Source organism: Cricetulus griseus, chromosome 4 (assembly GCF_003668045.3).
Source record: "Cricetulus griseus strain 17A/GY chromosome 4, alternate assembly CriGri-PICRH-1.0, whole genome shotgun sequence".
Lineage (NCBI taxonomy): Eukaryota > Metazoa > Chordata > Mammalia > Rodentia > Cricetidae > Cricetulus > Cricetulus griseus.
Window position 1 is genome coordinate 186,408,686 of NC_048597.1, and position 14,607 is coordinate 186,423,292.

General features: G+C 38.7%; 1 protein-coding gene across 4 annotated transcripts in view; it reads left to right on the forward strand.

The window, feature by feature from the left end:
* The window catches only part of Myo5a (myosin VA), a 152,754-nt gene that overhangs the window by 83,052 nt on the left and 55,095 nt on the right, over positions 1–14,607 (forward strand). For all 4 annotated transcript variants that reach the window (XM_027411150.2, XM_035443808.1, XM_027411148.2 and 1 more), the window contains exons 15-20: positions 4,639–4,800; positions 5,710–5,807; positions 8,285–8,371; positions 8,458–8,566; positions 11,449–11,660; positions 12,299–12,455. In XM_027411150.2, the coding sequence (XP_027266951.1) occupies positions 4,639–4,800; positions 5,710–5,807; positions 8,285–8,371; positions 8,458–8,566; positions 11,449–11,660; positions 12,299–12,455 (825 nt within the window). The remainder of the gene's footprint in view (positions 1–4,638; positions 4,801–5,709; positions 5,808–8,284; positions 8,372–8,457; positions 8,567–11,448; positions 11,661–12,298; positions 12,456–14,607) is intronic.

The window sequence follows — 14,607 nt, forward strand, 5'->3', positions numbered from 1 at the left end:
GGTATTACATTCCTCTCATCTTACAGATGAGGAGGTGAGGTGTAGGGACTCAGGACTGGTAAGTTCCCAAGTTAGGTTAAACTCAGGCTGTCTTACTTAGAACCTGCTCCTAACCACTCTGCCATATGGTCTTTCAACTCTAAATCATTGTCTCCACAGTGGCTCTACACTCTCCTGGGCTTTTGTGTGAAACTCAGAGAAGAGGGTTTTTCTGCTCTGTCATTTTGAAGGGATTTGTTAGAAGCGTGGCCTATTGCACTGCATTTAAGTGGAGATTGACTCTGGGCCATCATGGCTGTAATTTCAGATGTGACTCAAAGTGTTCATAAGAACAAATACTAGAACCACTGCTTTCCACTAGGAGAAAGAATATTCCAGAAGGCAAGGAAGTATGATTAGTTAAGTTGGTCTGTACCACTACCTGTTGACCTTTATCAGAAAAGGATGGGAGAGGGGCACACAGTCAGCCTGAGGGAGCAAACCAGGAAGTCAGTTACCTGGTGCTGCAAGTACTAACTTAAAAAGTAAAAATATTCATGTGCACCCTATAGATTACTGATTGGCACTCTTGTTTTTCTGCCTTATTTCAAAAGAATCCTCTTAACATCTGTGAAATACCATATAGATAATAGGATTCTAATTTTTAAAATAACAACTTTTTATATTTGATTATATTAATAATATAAAGATCACATAAAGACCAAATCCTAGTTTTAACCCTCAGAGATGAGTCAAATGTTTATAGAAAAATCGGGTGTTTTTTTTTAAAAACTCTTTGTTGTTGTTTGTTTGTTTTTTTGGTTTTCAAGACAGGGTTCCTCTGTGTAGCTTTGGAGCCTATCCTGGCACTCTCTCTGGAGACCAGGCTGGCCTCGAACTCACAGAGATCCACCTGCCTCTGCCTACCGAGTGCTGGGATTAAAGGCGTGTACCACCATTGCCTGGCCTTTTTTAACTCTTAATAAGCAATGAGTATTAATGCTTTTTTAACTTATGGTATTGATGTGCAAGGCAAACTTTTTTCCGGTGATAGTCATTAAGTATTATTTAAATGTCTTTATCACTTTAATCTATAATTAAAGCATGACATTCTGTTGTTAATAGTTTATCAAAATAATTTAGCTGAAACAAAGCACGGGTTCTCATTTTAGATATGCCCATAATCAGCTCTGTCTATATTCTTAATTTCCTGTTCAGTTAGTAGGTCTTTAATCATCAGAAGGTAGCAGTATATTCAAAGAGTCATTGGGAAGAGTCAGTCTACAGACTGTTATTGCAGTTGAAGTGGGGAGTAGTTTATGGTTTACATAAGTTCGAAGGCCTTTCTTGCTCCCAGTCTTTGCAGCAATTCAACCAAGAGACCTGAACTTTATCATCTCTCTGAACTTGGAATGAAGCAGGTCTAATGCAGTACCACCAGTTTGTTCTTTTTGAAGGACCAGTCTGCTGATATTTGTGCTATGTGTTTTGAACTGAAGTTTTGGTGATAATAACCATGTAAAATTCATTTGTGTCTGTTTTAGATATGTTTTGCTTAAAGTGTCAGAGATATCCAGGTAGAAGTGTCATATGGGAAGGGAGGAATGAAGGCAGGTCAAAGGGAAAGGCAGAGCAGGTGGTAGAAATACTGTTGGGCTTCAGAACTTTATGCTTTTTTAAAGTCAAGAGACTGAGAGAGAGCATGCAGATAAAAACTACTAGAGCTGAAGCCAGATGTTCCAATTAACAGAGGCAGCCAGAAGATGAACCAGGAACAAAATCCCAGAAAAACAGCCTCTGAAGAATACGTTGTAGTTTCTGATGCAATAATTCAGAGTGTATGTGTGTGTGTGTGTGTGTGTGTGTGTGTGTGTGTGTGTGTGTGTGTGTGTGTGTGTGTGTGACTCACATGTTCAAGTGTGTATGTGGAGTATGTTCGTGGAGGCAAGAGGACAATCTCAGGCTACTCCTTAGGAACACTGTCTACTTCTTTGGAGACAGTCAGCAGTAAAGATAGAGTGAGTGACCAGCAAACCCCAGGGACCTTTCTGTCTTCTCCTCCCAATTAGGAGCACAGGCATGTGCTACCTTGCCCAACTTTTTATGTGGCTGATGGAGTTCAAACTCAGGAAGGCAAGCACTTTACCAATCAAGTCATTCCCCCTAGCTTTGTTAGGGTTTATGATTATTTGCTTGTTAAGACAGGATGTCATTTAGTCTAGGCTGACCTCAAACTATGTCTGTAGATGGGTAGCTGAAGCTGGCTTTGAACTCTGAACTACCTCCATTTACCTCCTACATCCTAAATACAGACTACAGACACATGTGCAACCACACCAAATTTCTTAACAGGCTTTTTCTATATAGCCCAGGTTATAAAACTGATAATCTTTTTGCCTTCCCAAGTGCTGGGGTTATAAGTGTGTCACACCATGCCTGGGAGTATACTTTTTTTTTAAAAAAGAATTTGTATTAAAAATAACCATACCCTCAAGTGTGTGTGTGTGTGTGTGTGTGTGTGTGTGTGTGTGTGTGTGTGTGTGTGTGATTATATTTGTGTATTCTGAACTCTGAAAACTAATTTATTACTTGGTAAGTAATATAAATGCCAAGTTAAATTGTAGCACTTACTAGTGAATATGGCATGGTATCCCAGTTCTAGTAAACTTTTCAAAGGGAAGAGATAAAAATGAAGTTTTGGCAGCCGCTAATTTAACACAAACAATTTATCTGGGAATGATAGCATAGCTAAGATTTTGTAGTGCATGGTTATCATAGAATCATCTAGCTTATTCCCATGCTGAGTTGTTATATAGAGCTACTATTAGAGGAACTAATTGTTTCTCTTTATAATATGGGTTTAGTTTTGTCATACATGATAATGTTAAAACAGTTCTTGACTTCTGTATAGCCAACTGTGCTAGACTACATTAATTATTTTGTGAAACAGGGAATATATGTATTTGTTTATAGGCAGACATTATTAAGTTATATTCATTATGGATAACTTCCTTAACTACCCTGATGGGTGGTTGGGTTTTTTTTGTTGTTGTTGTTGTTTTGTTTTTTTTTTGTTTTTTGTTTTTTGTTTTTTGTGAGCCTAGCCTTTAACAGCTGAGCCATCTTTCGGGGCTGTTGGGTGAGATCTACGGGGTTAGAGGTGCCAGGCCAGAGAGGATGTCTGATCCCTTAAGACTGGAGTTACAGAGAGTTGTGACACACTCTATGTGGGTGCTGGGAATCGAACCCAGGTCCTCTGATAAAACAGCCAGTGGTCTCAAACACTAAGCTGTCTCTCCTGCCCCACTGATGGTTTTTATGGGTCTTTCTTTTCCCTTCCTTCCTTCCTTCCTTCCTTCCTTCCTTCCTTCCTTCCTTTCTTTCTTTCCTACCTTTCTTTCTCTCTCTCTCCCCCCCTTCTCTCTTTCTTTTTGTGGTACTGGGGATTTAGTCTATGACATTATACTTGCCAAAGAAGCTTCTAAACTGTATCCCAGCCCATACACTTATAGAATATGAAATCACATGACCTTGTTTTTCAGTGAAAGTGATCTCATAGGAAAATTTTTAAATAATCTGAGATTAGTAAATAAATAACTGGTTACAAGTGTAACTTGAGTTGCACAAATGATTAATTTTATTTATATGGAATACAACAGTGTCAGAAAAATGCGTCCATAGAGCAAGATATTGCTATAGACTAGCTTCAGACCTTCTTTGTTTCAGAGATTTTCATCCAACTACAGTGACTGGTATCCACTCACTTATTAAAGGTACATGCCTTTAATCTCAGCACTTGTGAAACAGAGATGAAGCTAGTTCCTGTGGTAACACAGTGAGACCCCCCCCCATCTCCAAAAACATATGATTATGGTAATTGCACTAAAGTTTTAAATTTCCTGAAGTCAAATATAAATACACATAGGATAATAGCAGGATTTTCTCATTTTTTATACAGTCCAAATTATTTTCTTACAATTATTAATTCTCCATTAACTTTTACCTTCCAATATTGAAAGCTTGTTCATAGAACTTTCTTGCTGAGACTCTTGGGTGTTCTGAGTTCGTGCTTACAACTTCAGACACCTGCAGACCTGGACTAGTCCTTTATTTTTGCTACATAAAACCCCTTGCAGAACTGAGATAATAAAACTCAGTCTTTAGATTAATATTTTCTCATAAAATAATTATATTCAAAACCAGTTGTATGTTTAACTGACATTTCCTTTGAACTAGTTAGATCAGGTCTGTATGTAGTAGTTTGAGTTTGTTTCACCCCAAATATTGCTGCAGAATTGTTTTCCACCATGTATTTGTGACATTTATATGTCCCTTCTCTTATATTTTTTGGCTGCTAACACGGGAATTATTTCTGTGAGTCTGACTATAGCTATCTACAAGAATATGTGTTTATTAGAAGTGTCTGTAATGTGTCACCTTCAGTGGCTTATTTTCCATTTGGGGTTTAGGGTATTAGTTTTTGTTGTTTCAGTTTAGTGTTTTAGATAGTGTCTCATTTGGCCTTGAAGTCACTTCATTGCTGAGTCTGGCCTGGAACTCATGATCCTCCTCTCTGTCTCCCAAGTGCTGGGATTTTAGCTGTGATGCCTCTACACTTGGTTCTAGAGTACAATTTTCTTTCTACTATTTCTGGCTCAGTTTAAGATGCTACCAGAACTATTTCAAGAAGAAGAGAAGGCCATCAGTCCTACCTCCGCCACCTCATCAGGGCGCACACCTCTCACTCGAGTTCCTGTAAAGCCCACCAAGGGCCGACCTGGCCAGATGGCCAAAGAGCACAAGAAAACAGTGGGACACCAGGTGAGTTCAGGAGCTGCTCCTGCCAGACTCGTTCCCTTCAGCTCCCACAAAGTGTCAGGTCTTGCTTCTTCAGCTTTGTGGACAGGCTCTTCAGCTGAGGAAAGACCAGTATTCCTCCTGTGCAAACAGCACTGTCCACTTAGACTTTACTCTCCTCACACTCATAACTTGGCATCAGCCCTCCCAAAATAATTTTCTCTGTGTCTCAGTTCCTCTACTGCATAGCATGTCTGAGACCATTGCTGTCTTTGTTTTGTTCTTCGCTGTTTCAGCTCCATATTCATACAGAGCATCCACCAGTTTCCTCAGTGGAGAATGGGAACTATTCCACACATGCTTGTGTCTGTATGGGGGTGAGGGGGGCGGGGGGAGCTTTGGAAGGGAAGTCGAACACTAGTCAGCATAGTGTGTTATTCCTCTGAGGCCTTGTAAATAGGCCAGTGTAGACAGGAACAGGGCCTGACGTGGGTCCACAGCCTGCAGTCTTAACACATGTCATTAATGATGCTTCCTTTCTGTTTGTCCTTAAGCCTGTTCTGTGTTCATTTCTTATATAATATTAAGAAATCTGCAGCTTTTTAAAGTATTATATAGCAGAGTTCATGCCTTACATGATTAAATGGCCCTAGTAGCAAAATTATAATTTACATATAATGGAGTTCACAATGGGTAGCTACAGAGAAAGGAGTAGAAGAAAGGCACATGCATGTTTAGCAGAATGAACATGTAGAATTTAGACAAATGTAAATGAAAAGCCTAGAAATCTTGTTTAGTAACTACCCCCCCCCCATGAAGATGGCTTTCAATTCAGAGTTTACAAAATCACCTCCATTTATGTCAAAGGAAGAGAATTTTCCATTGTCTTTGGCCCCTAACAAAACTTTAATTTTTTAAACCTTTTTCATGCAGTTTCGGAATTCTCTTCACCTGCTTATGGAAACCCTTAACGCCACAACTCCTCACTATGTACGCTGCATTAAGCCTAATGATTTCAAGTTTCCATTCACGTAAGTCAAACTGAAATAGGTGAAAGACTTCTAGGGAAAATACTCATGTCTTGACTTTATCTCTGTTGGAGATCTTTCTGGGCTTTTTGTTAATTTGGACATTAATTAAAAACAAAGGTGGCCTGACTAAGGCTTCTTTGGCCAAGGCTTACCTGCTGCTTTTAGATGTTGAGTCAGAGAATGTATCAAAATATCACCCTACTTCATATACCAAGTCAGTAATACCTGCATGTGGTTGAGATGGTTTTCAGGAAGATAAGCAGAGAGATAAGTAGTGTAAATTGGCACATGTGCTAGACTAGTTAGCGTTCCCTCTTTCTCTTGCTGGTCTTCTCTTTCTCTCTCTGTGTGTGTTGGGTGGGGGAGGAGGGGGCGGCAGAGAGGCTAACAAGGTAGGGTCTCAGTCTATAATTGCTATTTCAACTCCACTTCCAATACCATTGATTGTAGATAGTTCCTAGATTAGTATCTAAAAAATTTACATTATTGATTGGATGGCTAGAGAGTATCTGATGGTATAGATGGCTCATAATCTATTTAAATAGTTTAGTTTCTTACAATAGTTTTTTTTTAATGTAATAAAATACAATTACATCACTTCAGTCCCTCCCAGTTACTTTCCTTAAATCCCTCCTATTTTTCGTAACAATTTTTATCAAGTATGTTTTGCCAAACATTTCTGTGCCTCCTTAGGATAACATAATTCTATAAGAATTTGTGGACCAAAGATCAAGTATATGATTTGATCATTATCATATTTATTGAAATATTACATTTTGCTCCATAACCACAAATATCATGCCAAATAAGAATTTTTGAATATGTTTTTAAAAGACCAACCATGAGGCTATACAGATGGCTGAGCTATTAAGTGCATTGCCCTTCCAGGATACCTGGATGACTCCCAGCATCCACACAATAGTTCCCAACCATTCGTCCCTCCAATTTTAAGTCATTTGACACCCTCTTCTGGACTCTGAGCACAGATACTCAAGGGTTGAACAGATCTACATTCAGGCAAACGTGTGTGTGTGTGTGTGTGTGTGTGTGTGTGTGTGTGTGTGTGTGTGTGTGTGTGTGTGTGTTTTAAAAAATGAGAAGACTAGCCATATAGACTCAAGGTTGCAGTTCCCACTTTACAGTGTATTCATGAATGTCCAGATGGTCTTGCTGGTCTCCTCTGCAGATTCTGCCTCTGATTTGAGGGTGGGTAGTTCTGAAAGACTGTCACCCTTATCATTGTCATCAGGAGCTTCTCTGGGGAGCAGGAGGAAGTTCCCACTCTCACTGTGAACTTGTATTAGCTAAGCCCCATCTCTTAGCAGCAATCCAAGGCCTGAGAAGACAGCTTAGGATAGGCTTGGGTAGATACTTAGAGCTTAGTCATGAAACCAACAGGAGCAGTTGTCTGCCTAGAATTTTCTGCTGCTTCTTTTAGTGTCATTTTAATGTTAATATGCCAATTTTTTAGTGTGTTAGTTCATTTTCTATTTGACAAGACAAAAATGTCATGACCAAGGCACCTTATAATACAGACTAATTTGGAGCTCACAGTTGCAGAGGTTTAGAGTTCATGACCATCATAGCAGGAGGATGGCAGCAGGCAGGCATGGTTCCAAACCAGTGCTGAGAGCTTACTTCTTGATCAACAAAAACAAGGCAGGGAGAGCTAGCTGGGAATGTCAAGGGCTTTTGAAACCCCAGTGACACCTTCTCCAAAACCACACACCTCCTGATCCTTCCTAAGTATTTCCACCAACTGGGGACCAAGTATTCAAATATATGAGCCCATGGAGGCCATTCTCATTCAAACCACCATGCTTAGAGTGAAATAAGTGTGAAATGTAATAAAAATAAATATATTTTCATTTCTGTTGCTACTACAAATGTTTCATATGTAAGTAACTTGCAGAAAAACAAAGTTGTTGCTTTTTAATTTTTTTTTTTCGGTTTTTCGAGACAGGGATTCTCTGTGTATTCCTGGCTGTCATGAAACTCATTCTGTAGACCTGGCTGTCCTTGAACTCACAGAGATCTGCCTACCTCTAAGTAGTTGCTTTTTAAAATAACCAAATGGGGCATGTTGGTCTTCTCGGGTTCATCAGTCTTTATCCCAGGGGAGGTCTATATACTGAGCTAATGAAATCTGAGCATTTTCAGGCAGGCTAAGCCATAATTGTACACTTATTACAGGATGGGCAAAGTGAGAGAGAATTCTGCATTCTTTCTTTTTAGTATGTTCAGAGGACTTTCTTACAATGCTGTAGTAGTATGTGAACTGGAGGAACTATCTACAGCTCTTTATTTTTACTGTGAAATGTCTCTTCTCTACTGTTTCATGGAGTTTTTAGTTTTGATCACTGTTCCAACTTTTGGATGCTTTCTTTTCTAGTTTATCTATCTAGTTCTTGTCAAAAGAATTTAACCCTTGACAACCTGGGTCTTTGGGGGCTAACAGCTATTGTTTTTCCATGTAGATTTGATGAGAAGAGGGCAGTGCAGCAACTGAGAGCATGTGGTGTTCTGGAGACCATCCGAATCAGTGCAGCAGGTTTTCCCTCACGGTGAGCCCACAGTTTTCAAACATAAGGGAGCTTTGTGGGAGCAGTGCTTGCTTGAATCTTTAAGCTGTTATGGGCTTCTGTTCTAGGTGGACTTATCAGGAGTTTTTCAGCCGGTATCGGGTCCTAATGAAGCAAAAAGATGTGCTGGGAGATAGAAAGCAAACATGCAAGAATGTATTAGAGAAACTGATATTGGTGAGAATGATTTTCACTTAATTGTTTCTGAAAGGTATTATCCAGAGGCCTTGTCATTCTGAGCTGTAAAAGCCCTGCAAACTTATGTGTTAAATAAATACCACAACCCATATTATTTGGGGTTGGTTAAGTAGGGAAACACCTGACATAAAGGTCAAGTGAGGCTTGCTGTGTTTAGTGTGCTAGAAGTAGTGTGGATTCTGATAGCTAGCACCAGGAAACTGTTCTAAAAAAGGCTGGTCTCAGACTTGAGATAGTTTGATCATTGTACTTAGTTATGGAAGACACCAGATATAATTAAGGAAAAGTTCATTTTTATTTTAAAGACAAGTAATGCATTTTAAAGATGAGCATGCAGATGATTATGTCTACATCAAATATTGAGCGAGGGCTTGAGATATAGCTCAGTAGAAGAGTGTATGCTGGACTCAAGAGGACTTGAGTTCAGTTCCCAGGACCCATGTAGGGTGGCCCACAACCACCTGTAACTCTAGTTCCCAAGGGATCCAACACCTTTGACCTTCTTGGATACTTACATTTTCATGCATAGAGACACACATACCTATAACTAAAAGTCTTTCAATAAAAAAAGACTAAAAATGAAGAGGTAGCAAGACAAATATCAAAGGAAAGCAAAACCATATCCGATTATGAGGGAGAAGAATACTCTCATAAGGTGTGGGATTTGAGTCAGGCCCTGAAGAATAGATATGTTTGGATAAAAATGGAAATAAGCTATGAAAAAGTAGAAAAATACAGGATTTGATAACGTGGCTGGAGAATTGCTCAAGAGCTCCTGCTGCTGTTGCAGAAGACTGTTCAGGTCCCAGCACCCACATCGAGTAGCTTGTAACTGTAACTTCAGCTCCAGAAGATCCCACACCCTCTTCTGACTTAGGTGAGCACTTGTATACACATGACATACACCATATAGACACATAAAAAATAAATCTTTAGGGGTGGAGAGATGGCTCTGCCATTAGAAGCACTTGCTGTTTTTTCAAAGGACCTAGGTTTGGTTCCCAGCATCCACACAGCAGCTCACAACCATTCTTCAAGTTCCAAGGGACCCAGCACCTTCTTTTGAACTCCACAGATGCCACTCGTGCATATTATGTACATACAAACAAAACACTGATGCACTTACATATTTTTTTTAAAAAAAGGAAACAATAAGGTGGCTTTTTACCTGGTAAGAGTTGTGTAAGAGACAGTAGAGAAATTATTAGAATAGATAGATGATGGTGCTATAGGCAGTTGTATGCCAGTCTAAGAAGCTCTCAGACTATTTTGTGTGATCACTTGGAGGGCTTGCTAGACACAGACTGCTGGCCTCCACCCCTAGAATTTCTGATTCAGTGGGTCTGGGATGGGCCCAATAATTTAGCACCCTTTCCCCCACACCTTTGTTTGTTTATTTCTGTGCTGGAGCTAGAACCCAGGGTTTTGCACATACTAGGCAAATGCTTTACCACAGAACTAAATCCTTTATAATTTGTATTTTTAATAGTTCCCCAGGCCCACATAGTACACATAGAAAATCTCTAATATGAGTCTTGATGAGTTTAAGATTAATGAAAAGGATATTTGAAATTAATTTTACTTGTGCTTACTATAAAGTAATTAGTCATAATTACTAGCCATTAATTAAATGTAATTCTTCTTTGATAATTTTTTGCCCTTTTGTAGCACTAAGGATCCCGTCTTTAACTAAGGATCCATCTCTCCCTAAGGATGTAATGCTTTTTAAGATCTAGTGGGGTTTTCTTTTTTGTTTTTGTTTTTGTTTTCTGAGTTTGGCCCAACTCCTTTCTACTTTGGGTTCAGATAGGAACAGAAAGCTGAGACAATCATGCACCTGCCTCCTCACCCAGACCACTCTAGGCCTGGAGCCAGTGGAGGCAGAGGTAGTAGCTAAGGTAAGATGGGACAGTGGGAGAGGACCTAGTTAGGGTTCCTATGCAAATGTTATTAAATAATTTTAGACTTTTCAGGTATATGTTATAGTTTTTGAATTTTACAACTTCATATTTAAGGGGATATGTGCTTACAGAAAAAAACTGAGTTCTCTATTTTTGCTTAGAATTTCAGAAACAGTAGTGATTAGTATATGTAAATTCCACTGTCCTTTTGATTGAAAATAGTTAACAATTTGCATGCTTACATCTGATATGAATCACCCCAAATCACATGAGTATCTCTGTCTACTTTACAGCTCCGCTTATGCAAAAAGTCAAAGCAATATAAATAGTTGTATTTTTATAAAAACCATTTGCAATCTGTAGAAGATTTTAAACACATTTTATGAAGTTGTATTTATATTTAGATACTGTTGAAGCAAAGTGGTAACTTTTTAGAAGCATACTCTTAATATGAACACAGGGATTTGGAGGGATTGCTTGTTGGTTTGTTTTTTGGTTTTGGTTTTTTAACTTTTTATTTTGTGTGCTTTCTTCCTGCCATATTCTTCACACTGGTGTTTTTGTTTCTTCAGCTGCTCATGGATTATACAACCTGATGTAATCTTACAGCGGGTCAGTCAAAAGGACTGTCAGCATCTCCATTTCCTTAAGATGTTTAAAATTCAAACAAGCAGATTATAGCTGCATAGGACTCACAGCCAGTTTTGGGCCCAGATATTAATTCCAGGTAGAATAATTCTGGAAAATAACTCTTAGGCTGCCATTTTCTCTAAAATCTTTCTGTTTATACAACTTAAATAGGATAAAAAAAAATCTGGCTCCATTAGTTCATTGAGATGTAGCCCAGGTTTTAGATAATAGAGTCATCCTTTTGCTAACTCTATTTCTAGATTTTTTCCCCATATTGAATTTCTTTTATAAGGTCAGTGTTTCTCTTTATATTTTTTTCCTCTATAATAGGACAAGGACAAATACCAGTTTGGTAAAACAAAAATCTTTTTCCGTGCTGGTCAAGTGGCCTATCTAGAAAAACTGAGGGCAGATAAACTGAGGGCTGCCTGCATCCGGATCCAGAAGACCATCCGTGGGTGGCTGCTAAGGAAGAAATACCTGTGCATGCAGAGGGCAGCCATCACAGTGCAGCGATACGTGCGGGGCTATCAGGCTCGATGGTAGGGCTCCTTATGTCCTCATGGGCCTCCTCTAACTCAGGGTCCACCTGGGACAGTTCTGAATAACTAACCTACCTGAGAAGGTAGCATCTCTCTCATTATGATTTTCAAAGCACAGCAAATTAACTTGCAAGGCAATTGGAAAGAATAAAATTCCACATAGACTTACGGTAATTCAGATTTGAATTGCTACCAACTTAGGTCCTTAGAATTTGTATCTCTTTTACTATGACATGGAATTTGAAGAAATTTTATATAAATTAAAATAGCCATGAATATGAGACAGTTGGTCCTGACTCTATTGAGGAGCAATTAACAGAAAAGTTCTAACAAAGAGTTATATTTCAGTGTGATCACATATACAATTTTAATTTTATGAAGTTTTAAGCTCTATGAACTTCCTTTTCTTTATTGTGAAATGTGACAGTATGGGACATCCTACTTTTCAAAATTAGAGAAACCTCAGTGAAAACATACTTCAGAAGCTACACATTGCTGAACACATGTAAGTAAATATAGATGTTTATTTGTCATGAACATTAGAATAAGGAACAGTGAGGTTCTGCTCAGGATGCCTAAGACATTGACATCGATGTTTTGCAGACATGATGACTGATACCTCTATTTTCTTTGGCCAGCTATGCTAAGTTTCTGCGCAGAACCAAGGCAGCCACCACAATTCAAAAGTACTGGCGCATGTATGTGGTCCGCAGAAGGTACAAGATTCGACGAGCTGCCACTATTGTTGTTCAGTCTTATTTGAGAGGCTATTTGGCAAGAAATAGGTATCGCAAGGTAAGATGCTATTTTCAAGTTTGCTCATATATTCCAGTAATATTAATCATATTTCTGTCTGTACCAAGTACTATAGGAACTGCCGTGAACAGAGAAGCCATGAAGACAACCAGCAATTGAAATGTATACTAGTATTTAAGTAGTTAGATATACTTGTTAAGACAATAGAAAAGAAAATATACTTCCTATTTCCATTTGTCTGTATACTTTGTAAAATTTAAAAAGTAAATGTGAAATAAAAATCACCAACTTGGTTGCTAAAAACAACAAAACTTATTTTCTCAGCTTTCTGGAGGCCAGAAGTTCAAAACCACTGGGCTAAAATCAAGATGTCAAAAGTACCACATTCTCCAAAAGCCCCAAGACAGAATATATTCCTTGTCCCTTCCAGTGGTGGCCTGTACTCCTGCACCTGTGGTCACATTGCACCATCTCTGCTTTATCTTTATATCATTTGTCTCTTACAAAAAAAATCATCATGGGGCTGGTTAGATCCCCGGAACCCACATGTGGAAGGAGAGAACCAACTCCCACATATGCCCCCCAATAATTGTTTTTAAGGTTTTTTTTAATTATGATGGTATTTAGGTCCCACCTTCATAATCCAGGATAATATCCCCATCTCAAGATCCTTAGCCTAGTCACATCTACAAAGTCCCTTTTTCCAAATAAAATTACAACTATAAGTTCTAGGGAGTAGGACACTATGTCATTGAGATCCATTATTCAGACAGCTACAGAGAGGTAAACTACCCTAATAGTTTAAATATATGACAGGTGGACAGAAGGTCAACCTAAGAATGAGAAAAGCTTAGGAGGATTTATCATGGTGAAGGGCAAATAACTGTAACATTTGTATAATTAAAGTTACATTAACTGGAATGTGGTGCATTTTTAAATACTGTGTGTGTGTGTGTGTGTGTGTGTGTGTGTGTGTGTGTGTGTGTGTGTGTGTGCTTCTAAGTGTGAGTATGCAAGTCGTGCATACAAAGATAGAGACCAGAGTAGGACTTCAATGGTCTGATTTATTCCTTGGAGACAGAGTCTCTCAATGAACCCAAAGCTCATGGTGTTAGTAGCCAGGCTAGTCAGCCAGTAAACTCCCAAGATCAACTTGACTCTACCTTTCAGTGCTAGGGTTACGGGGACATGTATCCATACTCAACATTTTATGTGGGTTCTGGGAATTTACACTTAGGTCCTCATGTTTGCATAGCAAACAATTCTTACCCACTAAGCCATCTTACAAGCCCAATAAATAATCTTTTTTGCATGAAGCATTGGAGTTGAATTTACTGCTATATGCATACTAACCATGCATCTTCTAAGTCACACACTCATCCTGACAATTACCCTTTCTATCTTAGAATAATTAATATTACTCTATAGATTGTAGATCACTGATGAATCTGTTTTAAGACATGTATTTGGTTTTTTGTGTGTGCATAGAGTGGGTACACACTTGTGTACCATTGTGTCAGTGCAGATGTCAGAGGACAACTTGCTGGACTTGATTCTTTCCATCATGTGGGATCCAGGGAAAAACTCTTTCCTAAAAATTGTTCACATTGTCTCTGCTTAATGGTCTTCAGTGACAAGAACTTTATCTCATAGGACAACCCTTTTCTTCTAAGTTGTATAAAAGTTTAAGAGGCTATCATGACTTTAAAAAAAAGTAGGATTACTTTATTTTACATTTTTTTTTGTTTTGTTTTTAGCTTTCCCTTTAAAGCTCTGTGCCTTTACCTTGGCATCCATAACAGATTCCTGTTGCATTAGAAACAACAGCAGTAGTATATCATACTAGAATAATACACTTCAAATGTGGCAGACAAGAGACAGGCGGACCTCCATGGGTTCAGTGCCAGCCTGGCCAATATAGTAAGTTCCAGGACAACCAGGGCTACCTAGAAAATCCCTGTTTCAAACAAACAAACAAACAAACAAACAAAAACAATGCCACCTTCAGAGTTTCAGGAGTGGAGTCAATGGGTTATTAATAACCTTTCACTATCTCAGGTGTCAGCCTGTCAGCCAGCTTGCTGGTCATCCCCATGACCTCCAGTTCAGGTCCATAGTGAAGCAGTGTAGTGGGACAATCTTTTATTTTAAAAGCACATAGTTCATAAAGTACCTAGTTCTTAGTTTTATA